The 21,172-nt window shown below is 49.9% G+C and overlaps 1 protein-coding gene across 1 annotated transcript in view; it reads left to right on the forward strand.

The window, feature by feature from the left end:
* Positions 1-21,172, forward strand: part of alg9 (ALG9 alpha-1,2-mannosyltransferase) — a 225,862-nt gene that overhangs the window by 105,539 nt on the left and 99,151 nt on the right. The window contains exon 9 of the mRNA XM_072283805.1: positions 11,714-11,844. Within this exon, the coding sequence (XP_072139906.1) occupies positions 11,714-11,844 (131 nt within the window). The remainder of the gene's footprint in view (positions 1-11,713; positions 11,845-21,172) is intronic.

The following is a 21,172-nucleotide window of genomic DNA, read 5'->3' on the forward strand; positions in this document are numbered from 1 at the left end:
TGTCGCATGCAAACAGCTACGGGGAGCCACAGGTGAGAGCTGAGTGCCAGGTGGGGACCAAAGGTGGACTAACTGCCTTGAAAAGGACGCGACATGTTCCCCCACCAGAGGAGCTACCCCTCCCCTGACACCCCAGACACCCCATATAGTAGTGTTACACCAAACACTGACCGTCTGACACCCCATACACCCCAAACAGGTTGTAACATAAACTGAAGACAACAAATGGATTAGACGGAGGATATTCCTACCCACCCCACTGTTAGGTTTTCGGCACACGGTCTGACAATTTAGGGATTATGAAGGGACAAAGGCCTTACTGATGGTCACGTAACCGCACCTTCTGCAGGCAGTTTCATACGTCGTTTGTCTATTTTGAGCCACCCATCACCGTGCCTTTTGAGTCAGACTCTCGGTGTATTGCCCCTACGTAATGTTCGAAGTGCTCAGAGGTCAAAAACGAACCTCGGTCACTGGCTTCTGAAGGTCTGCCCGATGGCTGGACTTATTTCGTGGATGTCTGAATAGTTGAGATGTTGCACGGTTATTTAAATTCCTTAGCGATATGGTGCAGAATAATGCCACGGCTGCGGCCCAGCCAGTCAAAAATTGTTCTTCCCCCTCATTCTAATAGCTGCTCCCTCCCGGCTTCTCGATTGCCAGGTTCCTGCGGCCCCGTGCTCTCCTCCGCCGACCGGTGACGCAGCAGTGCAGTGGTTAGTGCAGCTGCCTCGGTCCCCAGGAGCGTGATCTCCCCGCTTAGTCATTTTACAACACTGAACACTGCAGCACAGTATCGGCCCTTCGGCCCACAAAGCTGTGCTGATCTCTTAACCCAAACTAAGATCAATCTAACCCTCCCTCTCCCCCTGACATAACCCTCCATTTTTCTATCATCCGTGTCCCTTAGATGTCCCTAATGTCCCAGATAAGTGTGAGGTGGTTCATTTTGGTAGGTCAAATATGATGGCAGAATATAGTATTAATGGTAAGACTCTTGACAGTGTGGAGGATCAGAGGGATCTTGGGGTCCGAGTCCATAGGACACTCAAAGCTGCTACGCAGGTTGACTCTGTGGTTTAGAAAGTATACGGTGCATTGCCTTCATCAATCGTAGGATTGAGTTTAGGAGCCGAGAGGTAATGTTGCAGCTATATAGGACCCTGGTCAGACCCCACTTGGAGTACTGTGCTCATTTCTGGTCGCCTCACTACAGGAAGGACGTGGAAACCATAGAAAGGGTGCAGAGGAGATTTACAAGGATGTTGCCTGGATTGGGGAGCATGCCTTATGAGAATAGGTTGAGTGAACTCAGCCTTTTCTCCTCGGAGCGACGGAGGATGAGAGGTGACCTGATAAGGGTGTACAAGATGATGAGAGGCATTGATCGTGTCGATAGTCAGAGGCTTTTCCCCAGGGCTGAAATGGCTAGCACGAGAGGGCACAGTTTTAAGGTGCTCGGAAGCAGGTACAGAGGAGATGTCAGGGTAAGTTTTTTTACACAGAGAGTGGTGAGTGGCGTGGAATGGGCTGCTGGGGATGGTGTTGGAGGTGGATATGATAGGGTCTCTTAAGAGACTCCTGGATAGGTACATGGAGCTCAGAAAAATATAGGGCTATGGGTAACTCTAGGTAATTTCTAAGGTAAGGACATGTTCAGCACAGCTTTGTGGGCCGAAGGGCCTGTATTATGCTGTGGGTTTTCTATATTTCTACATATCTGCTTCTACCACTAGCCCTGACAGCATGGTCTACACATTCACCACCCTCTGTGTTTAAAAAAATATCTACCTCTGACATCCCCCCCCCCCATAGTTTCCTCCAGTCAACTTAAAATTATGTTTCAAGATTCAAAGATTCAAGGTTCAAAAAACTTTATTGTCATTCTAACCATACATCAGCTCTGCAGGGCAGAATGAGACAGCGTTTCTCAGGGGCAGTGCAATCATAACATAACAAATGCAACACTAAATAATAAACATAACAGTAAATAGTAAAACACAACAGCCTCATGTCAGTTAAAATCAGTTATAAGTGTCCAGTGCAAGTTAAAAGTGTCCAAAGCAGAGTCAGGTGGAGCAGCTATTTAGCAGTCTGACTGCCTGTGGGAGGAAGCTGTTTAGTATCCTTGTGGTTTTAGTTTTGATGCTCCTGTAACGTTTGCCTGATGGCAGAAGAACAAACAGTCCATGGAGAGGGTGTGAGGGGTCTTTAATGATGTACTGTGTCTTCTGGAGGCATCGACCCTGAAAGAGGTCTTGGACAGAAGGTAGGGAGACCCCAATAACCTTCTCTGCTCCCCTAACCACCCTATGCAAGGCTTTTTTGTCGACAGCACTGCAGCTGGATTACCAGGTTGTGATGCAAAAGATCAGCACACTCTCAACCACGCCTCTGTAGAATGTAGTTAAGATGTTAGTGGGGAGTGGTGCTTGTTTAAGCTTCCTCAGAAAGTGCAATCTCTGCTGGGCCCATTTCACAATCCCAGTGGTGTTCCTGGACCAGGTGAGATTGTCCGAGATCTGCACCCCAAGGAACTTGATGCTTTCCACTCTCTCCACTGTGGAGCCACTGATGCTGAGGGGTGTGTGCTCAGGCTGAGACCTCTGAAATCGACAATCACCTCCTTGCTTTTGGTGACATTAGGCATCGTTGTTATCCCTGCACCAGCTCTCTAGGTGTTTGACCTCCTCCCTGTACATTGTTTCATCATTTTTGCTGATGAGCCCCACCACTGTGGTATCATCAGCAAATTTAATGATCAGGTTCTCCTTGAATCTGGCTGCACAGTCGTGTGTTAGCAGTGTAAACAGCAATGGGCTAAGCACACAGCCTTGTGGGGATCCAGTGCTCAGTGTGATGGAGTCAGAGATGTTCCCCTCGTATTAACCGTTCCTGGGCATAAGTCTTTGGTCAATCATCTACACCTCGGTCAAGTCACCTCTCGTCCTCCTTCACTCCAAGTAGACAAGCCCTAGTCCTCTCACCTGTTCCTCATAACACCGGTAATGTTGCAGGCCTCCGACCAATCCTCGGGTTTATGAATAGTTCAAAGTCGAAAGTAAATTCATTATCAAAGTACAAGATGGCGCCACTGAAGGTGGGGCAGCTTACTGGTAGTTTGAAAGACGAGAAAGCATTACTCACAACAATAAACCTGAAGTAAATTCTGGCAAACGATCACCGCAGAACAGCGAAGAGGTGGGCGAAGGTGAAGCCGATTGTGGGGGGGGGGGGGGGATGCGCCGGGCTCAAAGTCGCAGCGTGACGTCTTTGGACCTGGGGCAGGGCCCGGGCCCTAACGTGAGGCACGATCTGTTATCTGGGCCGTGGGCCCTGAGGGCTGGCTCCTCCCGCGGTGTGCGCCCCTCTCTCCGCGGCGCTGAGGCTGCGAGATTGCCTCCTGGCTGCCATGCTTCGTGACTGCAGTGAGCCCTGCTAATAGCATGAACTGAGACCGAGGGTTTGGGCCTACTCCGGGCTGCTCTGGGGATTCCATCCAGCGACGCAATTTAACTCGGTATGTTGTTGCTAGCCTCTATTCTGTTTTTTATCTCGTTCCCTGTGCATCGGGCGTTGTTCTCGATTTTTTTTTAAATTGGGTTCTTTCAGGTTTCTTGCTTTGTGGCTGCCTGTAGGCAGACAAATCTCAAGGGTGTATAATTCATACGTTCTTTGATCAAAAATGTACTTTGAATGTACGTCAGCCTGAGATGCATTTTCTTGCGGGCATACTCAGTGGACCGATAGAATAATGACCATAACAGAATCAATGAGAGACCGCGCCAACTTGGGCGTTCAATCAGAGTGCAGAAGACAACAAACAGTGTAAATACGAAAAGAAAGAAACAATAAATATCGAGAACGTGGGATGAGGAGTCTTGAAAGTGAGTCCATAGGTTACGGGAACAGTTCAGTGTTGGGGTGAGTGAAGTTATCCCCTCTGGTTCAGGAGCCTGATGGTTGAGGGGGTAATAACTGTTTCTGAACCTGGTGGTGTGGGTCCTAAGGCTCCTGTACCTCCTTCCTGATGGTTGAGGGGTAGTGACTGTTCCTGAACCTGGTGGTGTGGGTCCTGAGGCTCCTGTACCTCCTTCCTGATGGTTGAGGGGTAATAACTGTTCCTGAACCTGGTGGTGTGGGTCCTGAGGCTCCTGTACCTCCTTCCTGATGGTTGAGGGGTGATAACTGTCCCTGAACCTGGTGGTGTGGGTCCTGAGGCTCCTGAACCTCCTTCCTGATGGTCGAGGGGTAATAACTGTTCCTGAACCTGGTGGTGTGGGTCCTGAGGCTCCTGAACCTCCTTCCTGATGGCAGCAGTGAGAAGAGAGCGTGCCCTCCTTTGGAGTAGCATTTTCTGGTGGTAGCCTGTCAGGAGCCCTGGCACAGTGCTTGCTGTGAACAAACCTGGCCTCTGTGGTGGCCGTCTGGCAGTCTGGCAGCAAATTGCAGAGGGTTTCAGCCGCTGGGCACGCAGTGCCTGGTGTAGCCGTGTGCTTCAGGCACTCTCCTCTGGCACTCTCCAAATCTCGTCAGCCCTCTGAGCCCAACTCTAATCCCTGCTGTGCCCTCAGCCTTCCCGCCAACCTTCCCCTCCCAGAGGCGGGGTGTCCTACCCTCCTCAGGGGCCTTATCTTCCTCCCTGTCCGCCGGCACCTCAGTGAGTTCCGCGCCCGCCACGACACCGAGCTCTCCTTCCTTCGCCTCCCGTCTCCGAGCCCACTTTTTTTCTTGTCAAGGATGCCCCACCCCACACAAGTGACCCCCTTCTCCCGCCTCCTCTCATCTCCGTCTCCAACCTCCCACCGCCCCCCCCCCCCCCCCACTCCTCTTCCTGGACACCCCGCTCCGGTTTTCTGCCTGCTCTGGATCACTTTAGTCTCGCATTGCGGACGGGACATCAAATTCCTCGACTTCAGCATTCCTCTCTCCTCCAACTTGACACCCCACACCCCTCCCCTCCATCTGCTGCTCCACTCTCTCTCTCTCTGCTTCAATCCCAACCTTACCATCAAACCGGCAGACGAAGCGGGTGCTGTTGTAGCGTGGCACGCTGGCATCTGCCTTGCCGAGGCCGGGCGGCAGCTCTCAGTTCTCCAGCGAGGAGAACCCCGCTCCACACCAGCAGAAAACTGTCTCCAACACCATCACTGACCTCGTCCACTCTGGAGAGCACCCAACCACCACCACCAAACATCTCATTCTCTCACCCCGCACTGCTCGCTTCTGCCTCCTACTCAAGATTAGATTAGATTAGGAGGACACTCAGTCCTCTTTTATTGTCATTCAGTAATGCGTGCATTAAGAAATGATACAATGTTCTTCCAGAGTGATATCACAAAACACAAGACAAACCAAGACTGAAAAACTGACAAAAACCACATAATTATAACATACAGTTACAACAGTGCAAAGCAATACCGTAATTTGATAAAGAACAGACCGTGGGCACGGTAAAAGTCTCAAAGTCTCTCGAAAGTCCCATCATCTCACGCAGATGGTAGAAGGAAGAAAAACTCTCCCTGCCTGCCATGAACCTCCAGCACCGCAAACTTGCCGATGCAGCACCCTGGAAGCACCCGACCACAGCCAACTCTTGAGTCCGTCGGAAAACTTCGAGCCTCCGACCAGCCCTCCGACACCGAGCACCGAGCGCCATCTCTGCCGAGTGCTTCAACCCCAGCCCCGGCCACCAGCAGCAGGCAAAGCCGGGGATTTGGGGCCTTCCCCTCCGGAGATTCTCAATCGCACAGTAGCAGCGGCAGCGAAGCGGGCATTTCAGAAGTTTCTCCAGATGTTCCTCCGTGCTTCTCACGTCTGTCTCCATCAAATCAGGATTGTGCACGGCCCCTACTTAACAAATGCGATATCATTTCGGAGCGGCCGCGCGCGCTGCGTCGCGCTGCCATCCTCTCCTCCCCTCCTACAAAGTCAGATCCACAAACCTGACTGGGTAGACCCATTGTCTCTGCCAGCTCCTGCCCCACTGAACCCGCGTCCTCAAACCTCGACTCCATTCCATCCCCCTTGGTTCAGTCAGTCCCTTCCCACCGATATCCACGACACTTCTCCTGCTCTCGATCTCCTCAGTATCTTTCAAACCCCCGGCCCTGCCGGCCTCATTTTCACCATAGATATTCAGTCCCTATACTTCTACCCCCCCCCCCCACCGCATCAAGAAGGCCTCAAGGCTCTCCGCTTCTTTCAAGACAAAAGAATCAACCAATTCCCCTCCACCACCGCCCTCATCCATTTGGGGGGAATTGGTCCCCACTAGAAAAAATTTCTCCTTCAGCTCCCCCCACTTTCTCCAGACCTGAGGGGTAGCCATGGGCACCCACGTAGGCCCCAGCTCCGCCTGCCTCTTCACTGGCCATGTAGAACAGTCCAGGTTCAAAACGTTCCCTGGTAACCCTCCCCAACTCTTCCTCCGCTGCATTGACAATAGACAATAGGTGCAGAAGTAGACCATTCGGCCCTTCGAGCCTGCACCGCCATTCTGAGATCATGGCTGATCATTTACTATCAATACCCGGTTCCTGCCTTGTCCCCATAACCCTTGAAAGCATCCAGAGAATTGGCCTCCACTGCTTTCTGAGGCAGCGCGTTCCACACCTCCACAACTCTCTGGGAGAAGAAGGTCCTCCTCAACTCTGTCCTAAATGACCTACCCCTTATTCTTAAACCATGCCCTCTGGTACTGGACTCTCCCAGCATCTGGAACATATTTCCTGCCTCTATCTTGTCCAATCCCTTATATGTCTCAATCAGATCCCCCCTCAATCTCCTTAATAAGGAGATCTCCTTAATATTGGTGCTGCTTCCTGCGCCCATGCTGAGCGCACCAATTTCATCGACCTTGCCTTCAATTTCCACCCCGCCCTTAAATTTACTTGGTCCATCTCCCTCTCCTTTCTCGATCTCACTGTCACCGTCTCTGGGGACAAGCTGTTAACAGACGTCTTTCATAAGCCTACCGATTCCCACGGCTCTCTCGACTCCGCCTCGTCCCGCCCTGTCTCCTGTAAGAACGGTCTCCCCTTTTCTCAGTTCCGTCGTCCCCGTCGCATCTGCTCGCGGGATGATAGGGTGGATCACCTGTCACCTTGTATCTATTCCTCTTCCCCTGGCCCCCCTCCAACTTTTTATTTAAACATCTTCCCCCTTCCTCCCCAGTCCTCGGCCCGAAACGTTGACTGTTTGTTTCATCTCCATGGATGCTGCCTGACCTGCTGGGTCCATCCAGCGTTTTGTGCGCGTCGATTTAGACGCCGATCGCCGTGCCTGGAGCCAGCATGTCCGTGGCCACTCGTTTCCCTTTCTGACGGGATCCATGGCCTATCCTTAGCCACCTCCCCCTTTCTGGTTGCTTGCTTACATTGTTAGAGCTGCTGGCCGCAGATGGCTTGGCCAATAAAGGGAAAGACGGGCGTCATAGGAGTCCTCGCGGGCACGATAAATGTCGGTGATTGAAATGAAGAGGCCGCCAGCGTTGGACTGGAGCCAACTCAGGTCGTTGATGTTCCTGTCTCTTTGAATCCTTGCCAGTGGAACTGTAACAGCTTGCAAAGAAAAGCAAAGAAATTGTGGTTGTTTAAACACGGGAGATGCTGGAAATCCGGAGCAACACGCACACACACGCGCACACACACACACACGCGCACACACACACACACACACGCACCCACCCACCCACAGCAGGGTCAGGCAGCATCTATGGAGAGGAATAAACAGTCAACGTCTCAGATCGAGACCCCCTTCATCAGGACTGGAGAGGAAGAGGGAAGATGCCAGAGAAGATTTAAACTCCTTTGTTACTCTCGATTTCCAGCCTCTGCAGAATCTCTTGTGCTTACAGTGGCATGCAAAAGTTTGGGCACCCCTGGTCAAAATTTCTGTTACTGTGAATAGCTAAGCGAGTAAAAGATTACCTGATTTCCAAAAGGCATGAAGTTAAAGATGCCACATTTCTTGAATATTTTAAGTTAGATTACTTTTTCATTTTCATCTTTTACAGTTTCAAAATAACCAAAAAACTGGGCCCAAAACAAAAGTTTGGGCACCCTGCATGTTCAGTACTTAGTAACACCCCTTTTAGCAAGTATCACAGCTTGTAAATGCTTTTTGTAGCCAGCTAAGAGTCTCTCAATTCTTGTTTGGGGGATTTTCACCCATTCTTCCTTGCAAAAAGCTTCTAGTTCTGTGAGATTCTTGGGCCGTCTTGCATGCACTGCTCTTTTGAGGTCTATGCACAGATTCTCGGTGAAGTTTAGGTTGGGGGACTGTGAGGACCATGGCAAAACCTTCAGCTTGCACCTCTTGAGGTAGTCCATTGTGGATTTTGAGGTGTGTTTAGGATCATTATCCTGTTGTAGAAGCCATCCTCTTTTCACTTTCATCTTTTTTACAGATGGTGTGATGTTTGGTTCCAGAATTTGCTGGTATTTAATTGAATTCATTCTTCCCTCTACCAGTGAAATGTTCCCCGTGCCACTGGCTGAGACTCAAGCCCAAAGCATGATTGATCCACCCCCGTGCTTAACAGTTGGCGAGGTGTTCTTTTCATGAAATTCTGCACCCTTTTTTCTCCAAACATACCTTTGCTCATTGCAGCAGAATTCAACGTCAGAAGTTTGCAAAGGAGCATCTAAACAAGCCTGATACATTTTGGAAACAAGTCCTGTGGACTGATGAAGTTAAAATAGAACTTTCTGGCCGCGCTGACTTTCTCCTGTTCCTCTGGCGGCACCCAGAACTATCCAGCGCCAGGTCGCGTGTCGGGGAGGTTGTTGTGTTTGGACGGGGCACAGGAGCAGGTGCAGCATTGGATGATAACAGCCCCTCTGCTGCCTATAAAACCTTGACTGTGAGCAACACCTCTTGTTCTCTCTACGTATAGCCTCCGAAGCTGATGGCAGAAGTGTTGCATTCTCTAACCTCTGGTAATTTTTCCCCTCCACCCCCCCCCTTCCATTCCCCACTCTGGCTCTCCTCTTCCACTCACCTCACTATCACCTCCCCCCCCTTCCGTTTCTCCCGAGGGCCACTCTCCTCTCCTATCAGATTCCTCCTTCTCCAGAATGAGTGAGGTTACCCCCTTTCCGTTCCGTTGAGGGGTAGTAACTGTTCCTGAACCTGGTGGCACGAGTCCCCTTTAAATCCCTCCCCTCTCGTCTTAAACCTCTACCCTCCCATGCAGGGGGAAGGTAGACTGTGGCCATTCACCTTACCTATGCCCCTCCCTCATTGACTGTAGCCCTCTCAGCCACATTCCAGGTGGGGGGTCATCCCCAGCCTATCCAGTCTGTCCTTGTAACTTGAGTCTGCCAGTCCCTGCAGAGATGGTGCTCGGTGCTTGGTGTCGGAGGGCTGGTCGGAGGCTCGAAGTTTTCGGACGGACTCAGAGTCCGCTGCGGTCGGGTGCTTCCAATGGTGCTGCATCGGCAAGTTGGCAGCGCTTGGAGGTTCAGGGCAGGGAGAGTTTCTCCCTTCTACCGTCTGCGTGAGATGATCAGGCTACCGGGAATTTGAGACTTTTTTTTACCGTGCCCATGGTCTGCTCTTTATCAGATTATGGTATTGCTTTGCACTGTTGTAACTATATGTTATAATTACGTGGTTTTGTCAGTTTTAGTCTTGGTTTGTCCTGTTTTCTGTGATATCACTCTGGAGGAACGTTGTATCATTTCTTAATGCATGCATTTCTAAATGACAATAAACGAGGACTGAGTGTCCTCATAATCTAATCTAATCTAATCTAAATCTGCAGATGCTGGAAATTCAAACAACACACATCAAAGTTGCTGGTGAACGCAGCAGGCCAGGCAGCATCTATAGGAAGAGGTACAGTCAACGTTTCAGGCTGAGACCCTTCGCCAGGACTAACTGAAAGAAGAGATAGTAAGAGATTTGAAAGTGGGGGGGGGGGATCCGAAATGATAGGAGAAGACAGGAGGAGGAGGGATGGAGCCAAGAACTGGACAGCAGATTGGCAAAAGGGATACGAGGCTGGAGAAGGGAGAGGATCATGGGACAGGAGGCCTAAGGAGAAAGGAAGAGGGAGGGGAGCCTTGTATCTCTTTTGCCAATCAACTTTCCAGCTCTCAGCTCCATGCCTCCCCCTCCTGTCTCCTATCATTTTGGATCTCCCCCTCCCACTTTCAAATCTCTTACTAGCTCTTCCTTCATTTAGTCCTGACGAAGGGTCTCGGCCCGAAACATCAACTGTACCTCTTCCTACAGATGCTGCCTGGCCTGCTGCGTCCACCAGCGTTTCTTGTGTGTGTTGATAGAGAAAAAAAGACTGAGTTACACTAAGTATCTCTGTGTCAAAAGTTAAAGTACAGATAAACAGAAGTAAAACAAGTAGTGAGGTCTTTTTCCTGGCTTCGATGTCCAGTCTGAAATCGGATGGCAGAGGGGAAGAAGCTGTTCCTGAATCGCTGAGTGTGTGCCTTCAGGCTCCTGTACCTCCTCCCTGATGGTAACAGTGAGAAGAGGGAACGTCCTGGGTGGTGGGGGTCCTCAATGACAGACGCCGTCTCCCTGAGGCACTGCTCCTTGTAGACGTCTTGGGATACTATGCAGGCTGGTACCCATGATGGAGCTGACTAATTTTACAAGCTTCTGCAACTTATTTCGATCTTGTGCAGAAGGCCACCCCGTACCAGACGTTGATGCAGCCGGTCCGAATGCTCTCCACGGTACATTTGTCGAAGTTTGCAAGCGTTTCAGTTGACAAAACCCAATCTCCCCACGGTCCAAGTGAAATACAGCCACTGTCTCGCCTTCTCTATAGCTGCAAAGAAGGAATCTGATGGGAGAGGAGTGTGGAACGTGGGAGAAAGGGAAGGAGGAGGGACACCAGGGGGAGGTGATGGGTGGGAAAAGTAAAGGGCTGGAGAGGAAGGAATCTGATGGGAGAGGAGAATGGACCGTGGGAGAAAGGGAAGGAGGAGGGACACCAGGGGGAGGTGATGGGTGGGAAAGGTAAAGGGCTGGAGAGGAAAGAATCTGATTGGAGAGGAGAGTGGACCGTGGGAGAAAGGGAAGGAGGAGGGACACCAGGGGGTGGTGATGGGTGGGAAAGGTAAAGGGCTGGAGAGGAAGGAATCTGATGGGAGAGGAGAGTGGACCGTGGGAGAAAGGGAAGGAGGAGGGACACCAGGGGGAGGTGACGGGTGGGAAAGGTAAAGGGCTGGAGAGGAAGGAATCTGATGGGAGAGGAGAGTGGACCGTGGGAGAAAGGGAAGGAGGAGGGACACCAGGGGGAGGTGAGAGGAGGTGAGAAGGAAAGGGATACGAGGAGTGCCAGAGTGGGGGAAAAAGAGAGAAGCGTGAGAGGGGAAGTTGAAGAAATTGATGTTCATGCCGCCGAGTTGGAGGCTACCCAGACGGAATATGAGGCGTTGCCTCTCCAACCTGAGAGGCCGTGGTGCGCCATGTTGGAATTGGAATGGGAACTGGAATTAAAATTGCTGGCCGCTGGAAAATCCTACCTGCTACAGATGAAGCAAAGGTCCTGGTCATCGGGGTGAAGGTGCCCAACAAAGTGGATGTTGGGTCTCAGCTGTGTTTATTCCTCTCCATAGATGCCGTCTGACCTGCTGAGTTCCTCCAGCATTGTGTATGTGTGTGTGCGTTGCTCTGGATTTCCAGCGTCTGCAGAATCTCTTGTGTTTATGGTTCATTTGCCGTTGTCTTGTCTTCTCAGGTTGAAGTCAGACACTGCCACTACCTGGTGGACCTCGACACCGAATCTGAGACTCCGCGGGAGCCAAGGTATTCTGCAAATAAAGACGAGTGGATGGTCATTGCCTACAAACCGTTTTTAGATGCCAAGAGGTGAGGTTGCTTCCTGTTGCTTAGCTGAAATTTTTTGCTGAGCGTTGCTTTTAAACATCTGCGGCCACATTAATACAGATAAAGTCTGGATTGCTTTGATTCTGTGTGCAGGGACGAGTTTGAAGAGGTGCGATGTGCATCTTGGGCTAATTTTGTTTGATCTCAGTGGGCTGGGAGGTCTGGGGCTTGCATATTCTGAGTGTATTTTTAATGATAATCTATGTGTGCTTGCATGTGGTTGATTGGTAGGAGGGAGCGAGTGGAGGTAAAAGGATCTGGCTGGCTGTCAGCGACTAGTGGTGTTCCGCAGGGGTCGGTGTTGGGACCACTTCTTTTTATGCTGCATATCAATGACTTAGGGTGATGGAATAGATGGCTTTGTTGCCAAGTTTGCAGGTGATATGAAGACTGGCAAGTAGCATTCGTTAAGTAGCAGAAGGACTTACACAGATTAGCAGATTGAGCAAGAGAGTGGCAAATGCAATACGGCGTTGGAAAATGCATGGCCATGCGCTTTGGTAGTGGAAATAAATACGCAGGCTATTTTCTAAATGGGGCGAAAATCTTTGGGAGTCCTGGAGGTTAACTTGTGGGTAGAGTCGGTGGTGAGGAAGGCAAATGCAATGTTAGCATTCATTTCAAGAGATCTGTAATACAAGAGCCGGGATGTGATGCTGAGGATTTATAAGACACTGGTGAGATCTCACCTTGAGTATTGTGAACAGTTTTGGGCTGCTCATCTAGGAAAAGATGTGCTGGTATTGGTGAGGGTCCAGAGGAGGTTCACAAGGATGATTCTGGGAATGAAAGGGTTATCATTTGATGGCTCAGTGTCTGTACTCGCTGGAATTCAGGATGAGGGGGGGATCTCATTGAAACTTTTCAAGTATTGAAAGGCCTGGACAGAGTAGATGTGGAAAGGATGTTTCCCATGGTGGGGGAATGTAGGACAAGAGGGCACAGCCTTAGGAAGAGGGGCGCCCTTTCAAAACAGAGATGTGGAGAAATTTCTTCAGCCAGCGGGGTGGTGAGTCTGTGGAATTTATTAACACAGGCAGCTGGGGAGGCCAGGCCGTTGGGTGTACGTAAGGCAGAGCTTGGTCGGACATGGCGGAGCAGACTCAATGGACCGCGTGGTCTAATCCTGCTCCTATGTTTTATGGTCTTATGGCCTCGTGTATGGGGACTGTGGTGTCAGAGCGGGTCATCAGATGATATCGGTGGGCCGGCGGGGTGTGGGTTGGGGCTGTGGTTTCTGGGCCTGCATTTTCGATGTCATTGTATTTTACTGATGTTCTGTGCGGGTTTGCTGACGTGTGTGTGCGAGGACAAGGCGTCAAACGGCGGTGTCGTGGGGCGGGGGGAGAGCGTTGGGACTCTTTTATTCTGTGAACGCCTTCTTGCGTTGGTGACGTGTTTTAGCACCTCAGCCCTGAAGTAATGCTGTCTCGTTTGGGTTTATTCATAAGTGGGGTAAATTAGAGTTGGATCGAATTGGATTGTACTCCAGAGTCTGACGCCGCCCTGGGTCGGGCGTTGGTTCGGCTGGGGTCTGTCCCGCTCCACTGGGGCATTTCCCCCGGATTTGTCCCCCCTCCCTCACTGAACCTACTGCCCCACAGCCCATCGGAACACTTCCGAGGACCCTCCGTCTCAAGCTCCCGCGGTCGCGGCTCGAAGTGCCAAAGCGTCTGTTCCGCGCCGTATCTCAGTAACTAAATTATCATCATTATTTCTTTTTGTATTTGCACGGTTTGATGTCCTTTGCAGACTGTTTGGGTGCGGTCCTTCATTGACTTCAAGAAGGCGAATACAATGTTGGCATTCATTTCCAGAGGAATAGAGTATAGGAGCAGGGATGTGATGTTGAGGCTCTATAAGGCGCTGGTGAGACCTCACTTGGAGTACTGTGGGCAGTTTTGGGCTCCTTATTTAAGAAAGGATGTGCTGACGTTGGAGACGGTACAGAGAAGATTCACTAGAATGATTCCGGGAATGAGAGGGTTAACATATGAGGAACATTTGTCCGCTCTTGGACTGTATTCCTTGGAGTTTAGAAGAATGAGGGGAGACCTCATAGAAACATTTCGAATGTTAAAAGGCATGGACAGAGTGGATGTGGCAAAATTGTTTCCCATGATGGGGGAGTCTAGTACGAGAGGGCATGACTTAAGGATTGAAGGGCGCCCGTTCAGAACAGAAATGCGAAGAAATTTTTTTAGTCAGAGGGTGGTGAATCTATGGAATTTGTTGCCACGAGCAGCAGTGGAGGCCAAGTCATTGGGTGTATTTAAGGCAGAGATTGATAGGTATCTGAGTAGCCAGGGCATCAAAGGTTATGGTGAGAAGGCAGGGGAGTGGGACTAAATAGGAGAATGGATCAGCTCATGATAAAATGGCGGAGCAGACTCGATGGGCGAATGGCCTACTTCTGCTCCTTTGTCTTATGGTCTTATGGACATTGTGTTTCAGAATCAGAACCAGGTGTAATTCCACCAGCTTCTGACGTGGAAATTTGTCGTCTTTGCAGCAAATAGTAATAAATTAATAGTAATAGTAATAATTAATAATTAATAATAATTTATGGTGTTGAAAGCTTGTCGCATCGCCTTTTCTGAGCTCTGTGACCAAAGAACTCAGGTCTCTGGGCACACGGCCAGCAGCCAGCTCGCTACTTCTCGATCTTCCGTGTACTCCCACGACACACCGGATTCCTGCAGAGGCACGGACCTTGAGTCCGTCCGCCTCCGGAGCCACAAAATCCCAGAACCCTGAAGGCGCGCTAGTCTTCCAGGCCGCGCCCTTGGGATATCGAATAGCAGCCAGCCGTGAGGCCTCGAGAACGGCTCCCACTCCTGCAAAGAACCGAAGTCAGCGTGAAACTCCAGCTCAGGGTGTTCAAAAGAACCTCGAAATGGGAAAAATAGAGATATTAAAGATATAAATAGAGCTGTTTCCGAAGATGCATGCAAAGCAAACGTGGCAGATGTTCAGGAGATATCTGTGTGGCCTTCTGCACAGGTACATTACAACGAGACAGGGAAAGGATGGTAGGCTACAGGAACTGTGGTGTGCAAAGGCTGTTGAAAATCTAGTCAAGAGGAAAAGAATAGCTTACGAAAGGTTAAAAAACTAGGTAATGCTAGAGATCTAGAAAATTATAAGGCTAGCAGGAAGGAGCTTAAGAATGAAATTAGGAGAGCCAGAAGGGGGCATGAGAAGGCCTTGGCGAGCAGGATTAAGGCATTCTACAAGTATGTGAAGAGCAAGAGGAGAAGATGCAAGACCAATCAAGTGAGACAGTGGAAAAGTGTGTACGGAACTGGAGGAGATAGCAGAGGTACTTAATGAATACTTTGCTTCAGTATTCGCTACGGAAAAGGATCTTGGTGATTGTAGGGATGACTTACAGTGGACTGAAAAGCTTGAGCATATAGACCTTAAGAGGATATGCTGGAGTTTTTGGAAAGCATCAAGTTGGATAAATCACCAGGACCAGACGAGATGTACTCCAGGCTATTGTGGGAGGTGAGAGAGGAGATTGCTGAGCCTCTGGCAGTGATCTTTGCATCATCAATGAGGACAGGAGAGGTTCTGGAGGATTGGAGAGTTGCAGATGTTGTTCCCTTATTCAAGAAAGGGAGTAGAGATAGCCCAGGAAATTATAAACCAGTGAGTCATACTTCAGTGGTTGGTAAATTGATGGAGAAGATCCTGAGAGGCAGGATTTATGAACATTTGGAGAGGCATAATATGATTAGGAATAGTCAGCATGGCTTTGTCAAAGGCAGGTCGTGCCTTGCGAGCCTGATTGAATTTTTTGAGGATGTGACTAAACACATTGATGAAGGTAGAGCCGTAGATGTAGTGCATATGGATTTCAGCAAGGCATTTGATAAGGTACCCCATGCAAGGCTTATTGAGAAAGTAAGGAGGCATGGGATCCAAGGGGACATTGCTTTGTGGATCCAGAACTGGCTTGGCCACAGAAGGAAGGCAAAGAGTGGTTGTAGACAGGTCATATTCTGCATGGAGGTCGGTGACCAGTGGTGTGCCTCAGGGATCTGTTCTGGGACCCCTACTCTTTGTGACTTTCATAAATGACCTGGATGAGGAAGTGGAGGGATGGATTAGTAAATTTGCTGATGACACAAAGGTTGGGTGTGTTGTGGGTAGTGTGGAGGGCTGTCAGAGGTTACAGCGGGACATTGATAAGATGCAAGACTGGGCTGAGAAGTGGCAGATGGAGTTTAACCCAGATAAGTGTGAGGTGGTTCATTTTGGTAGGTCAAATATGATGGCAGAATGTAGTATTAATGATAAGACTCTTGGCAGTGTGGAGGATCAGAAGGATCTTGGGGTCCAGGTCCATAGGACACTCAAAGCAGCTGTGCAGGTTGACTCTGTGGTTACGAAGGCGTACGGTGCATTGGCCTTCATCAATCGTGGGATTGAGTTTAAGAGCCGAGAGGTAATGTTGCAGCTATATAGGACCCTGGTCAGACCCCACTTGTGAGTACTGTGCTCAGTTCTGGTCGCCTCACTACAGGAAGGATGTGGAAACTGTAGAAAGGGTGCAGAGGAGATTTACAAGGATGTTGCCTGGATTGGAGGGTGTACCTTATGAGAATAGGTTGAGTGAACTCGGCCTTTTCTCCTTGGAGTGACGGAGGATGTGAGGTGACCTGATAGAGGTGTATAAGATGATGAGAGGCATTGATCATGTGGATAGTCAGAGGCTTTTCCCCAGGGCTGGAATGGTTACACGAATGGACACAGTTTTAAGGTGCTTGGAAGCAGGTACAGAGGAGATGTCAGGGGGTAAACACAAGGAATTCTGCAGATGCTGGAAATTCAAGCAACACACATCAAAGTTGCTGGTGAACGCAGCAGGCCAGGCAGCATCTGACCTGCTGTGTTCAGCAGCAACTTAGATGTCAGGGGGTAAGTTTTTTACGCAGAGAGTGGTGAGTGTGTGGAATGGGCTGCCGGCGATGGTGGTGGGGGCGGATACAATAGGGTCTTTTAAGAGGCTCCTGGATAGATAGCTCAGAAAAATAGGGGGCTATGGGTAACCCAAGGTAATTTCTAAAGTAAGGACATGTTCAGCACAGCATTGTGGGCTGAAGGGGCCTGTATTGTGCTGTAGTTTTTCTATGTTTCAGAGGAGTCCTCCAGTTTGTACCCTGCCATTCACTGAAGTCATCATGGAACCCGATCTTTGGTCGGAATGTCACTCTTGAATTTTCCTTTTAAGTCTTCTGCAATCCAAAACTCTGCCCTGGCCCCGAATGTCTCTGCTCGTGCATTCGTATATTACGGAGGATCGAGAAGCTCAGACCCTTCTACCCCGAGACTCTTTACTGCCCAGCCAAGGGAACAGTCTCGGCGACATCGACTTCGTCACCTCTGAGGGAACGCCTCGGTGAGATATACCCTCACTCCGTGAAACTCCTGAGGCTCAGTCCATTCAGTCCTTTTAAGGCAGAGGTTGTTGGATAACTCGGGGCATGCGTTGTGAAATCTGATTTGTTCTTGTGGCAGCGGTACAATATAATTACTACAGCGCTGTACGCGAGCTGTATAGGTGTGCCTGAGGCCCTTGTACAGTGCTGTATCCCCCAAGTCACTTGCTTTGACGATGACCGTTGCATCCTGGAGCACTGCCAGAGGATTGCAAGGTGCCAAATGTTATTGCTTTGTCCAAAGCCAATGTTTTCTTTTTTTTTGCTGGTGGGGGAGGCGGGGATCGTCGCTTTGCTTACGTGCGGGAGGGAGGGGGCAGCTAAGGGGGAGGTTTTGGTTTCTAATATTTAACTGTCATTTATTCTTTGGGGGCACTCCTCTGCTTTTGTGGGTGGTTACGAAGAAAAAGAATTTTAGTCATAGTCATAGTCACACTTTATTGATCCCGGGGGAAATTGGTTTTCGTTACAGTTGCACCATAAATAATAAATAGTAATAGAAAAATAATAATAAATAATTAAATACTAATATGTAAATTATGCCAGGAAATAAGTCCAGGACCAGCCTACCGGCTCAGGGTGTCTGACCCTCCAAGGGGGGAGTTGTAAAGTTTGATGGCCACAGGCAGGAATGACTTCCTATGACGCTCTGTGCTGCATCTCGGTGGAATGAGTCTCTGGCTGAACGTACTCCTGTGCCCACCCAGTACATTATGTAGTGGATGGGAGACATTGTCCAAGATGGCATGCAACTTGGACAGCATCCTCTTTTCAGACACCACCGTCAGAGAATCCAGTTCCATCCCCACAACATCACTGGCCTTACAGATGAGTTTGTTGATCCTGTTGGTGTCTGCTACCCTCAGCCTGCTGCCCCAGCACACAACAGCAAACATGATAGCACTGGCCTCCACAGACTCATAGAACATCCTCAGCATCGTCCAGCAGATGTTAAAGGACCTCAGTCTCCTCAGGAAATAGAGACGGCTCTGACCCTTCTTGTAGACAGCCTCAGTGTTCTTTGACCAGTCCAGTTTACTGTCAGTTCGTATCCCCAGGTATTTGTAATCCTCCACCATGTCCACACTGACCCCCTGGATGGAAACATTTTAAAGATTGCAGAACAACACAGATACAGCAACATAAATAGTTAAATAGTAATATGTAAATTATGCCAGGAAATAAGTCCAGGACCAGCCTATTGGCTCAGGGTGTCTGACCCTCCAAGGGAGGAGTTGTAAAGTTTGATGGCCACAGGCAAGAATGACTTCCTATGACACTCTGTGCTGCATCTCGGTGGAATGAGTCTCTGGCTGAATGTACTCTGTGCCCACCCAGTACATTATGTAGTGGATGGGAGACATTGTCCAAGATGGCATGCAACTTGGACAGCATCCTCTTTTCAGACACCACCGTCAGAGAGTCCAGTTCCATCCCCACAACATCACTGGCCTTACGAATGAGGATGTATATTATATACACTTCTCTGACATTAAATGTACCTTTGAAACCTTTGAAGAACTGAAAAAGGCAACGATAGACCAGGGAGTCTTGCATTAGAGGTGGAAAAGCAGGACTCTTAGAGACATTTGCAGAAGTTTGTAGTCTGACTGGGGAGAGTCAGCATGAAGACCAGGTCGTGCCTCACCAGACTGACTGAATGCTTTGAGGGCTGGTGAAGGCAGAGAGATGGATGTTGTGTCTTTGTGGATTTTCGAGCTGGTTCCCCTCGGTCGGCTCACTCAGGTGGTCAGTGGAGAAGCGTGGGAGATACTTCCATGTTTCACGTACCATCAGGCCCCGAGACAGCCTGTGGTCAGACCGTACAATGGATCCTTGACCTCGCAGTCTTCAGTCGTCGTGACCCCGCGCCTTACTGTCTGCCTGCTCTGCACTTTTGGTGTAACTGTAAGACTCTGTTCTGCGTTGGGAGGGAAAATGGAAGAGCAGGTTATTATTTAAATGGTAAAAAAAAAATTTCAGCATGCTGCTATGCAGAGGGACTCGGGGAGTGCTTGTGCGTGAATCGCAAAAGGTTGGTTTGCAGGTGCAGCGGGCTGTCAAGAAGGCAAATGCGACGTTGGCCTTCATTGCTAGGGGGATTGAATTCAAGAGCAGGGAGGTTATGCTGCAACTGTACAGGGTACTGGTGAGGCCACACCTGGAGTACTGCGTGCAGTTCTGGTCTCCATACTTGAGGAAGGATAGACTGGCTTTGGAGGCGGTGCAGGGGAGGTTCACCAGGCTGATTCCAGAGATGAAGGGGTTAACCTTCGAGGAGGGATTGAGTCACCTGGGTCTGTACTCGCTGGAATACAGAAGGATGAGAGGGGATCTTATAGAAACATATAAAATTATGGAAGGAATAGATAAGATGGAGGCAGGAAAGTTGTTCCCACTGGTAGGTGAGACTAGAACTGGGGGACACAGCCTCAAGATTCAGGGGAGTAGATTTAGGACAGAAATGAGGAGGAGCTGCTTTTCCCAGAGAGTGGCGAATCTGTGGAATTCTCTGCCGGATGAAGTAGTGGAGGCTACCTCAGTAAGACAAGATTGGATAGATTTTTGCGTAGTAGGGGAATTAAGGGCTTTGGGGAAAAGGCAGGTAGGTGGAGATGAGTCCATGATCTTATTGAATGGCAGAGCAGGCTCGATGGGCCAGATGGCCGACTCCTGCTCCTATTTCTTATGCATTCTGGTAAAGTTTCACTCTGACGTACCCCGGCGCACGGAGTTAATGGAGTAACCTGTACAGCCGGTGTTCAGGAGAAGGTCTTCACTGATACCTCAGTACCCGTGACAGTGATAACCCAAATTACTAATTTAGCATTTCAGGTCTACAATCTCCCTGTCTGTTGCTGCTCCTTGGGACATATTTCATCTCTGTTACCTTTAAAGCCAGTGGGTGAAGCAGGGCACAGAACCTGGGACCCACTGTAAGCAGACGAGGTAGGTGTATAGGGTGATACTATATCGAACTTAGAACTTTATATAGGACAGTAGTATATCATATAGAACAATATATAGGGTATACCGTATAGCACAATCCTGGTTAGAATACCAGGCTGACGTTGGCCGGGTCAAGCTTGTCTGTTGTGTCCTAGCTGACTACATTGATACGCGAGCCCGGGCAGTACGATACGGAGAGCGAGCTGTTGCCCCGTGCAGCAGGCTCCCCCTCTCCACGCAGCCGCTGAACCCAAAGGATCGGCAGAGACCCGATACAGTTTGGCACCAGCGACGTCGCAGGAGTTGGCTGTCGATGTCGGACTGCCTCAGGGACTCCTCGGGGAGTTCACTCCCGAAGCCTTCCCCCGTGAGCGGATACAGCCGCAAGGCAGCGGAGGTTTGAGATCAGAGCTCCCCTTCTCCGAGATGAGTTGCCAACCGCGGCTGACGAGCCCCGTCTGCCCGGAGCGACTGGTTTTAAGCCTCCAGTAACCCGACTTTGCCCCTTCTCCTGTCAGCAGAAGCGGTTCCGCCAGGCTTGGTAACTAAGCCACACGTGAAGGCCGGGAGCTGGACTTGGTTGTCAGAGGCTGTTTGAGACACAGGCCATTGGGAGCATCTAGTAGGTTGTGGGAGCTCGTCCCCATTACCACCCCCCGGCTAGCAGACAAGGTGAAGGAGAATCCGAGGGGATTCGACAGATATGTTAAGAGCAAATGGATAACAAAGGACAAATTTAGTCCTCTGGAAGACCAGAATGGATCCGAAAGAGATGGGGGAGATCTTAAATGGATTTTTTGCACCTGTATTCAGTCGGGAAATGGACACAGAGTCTATAGAAGTGAGGCAAAGCAGCATGAACTTCATGGACCCTGTACAGATTACAGAGGTGGAGGTGTTTGCTACCCTAAGGC

The sequence above is a fragment of the Mobula birostris genome, chromosome 20 (genome assembly GCF_030028105.1).
Source record: "Mobula birostris isolate sMobBir1 chromosome 20, sMobBir1.hap1, whole genome shotgun sequence".
In the NCBI taxonomy this organism is placed as follows: Eukaryota; Metazoa; Chordata; class Chondrichthyes; order Myliobatiformes; family Myliobatidae; genus Mobula; species Mobula birostris.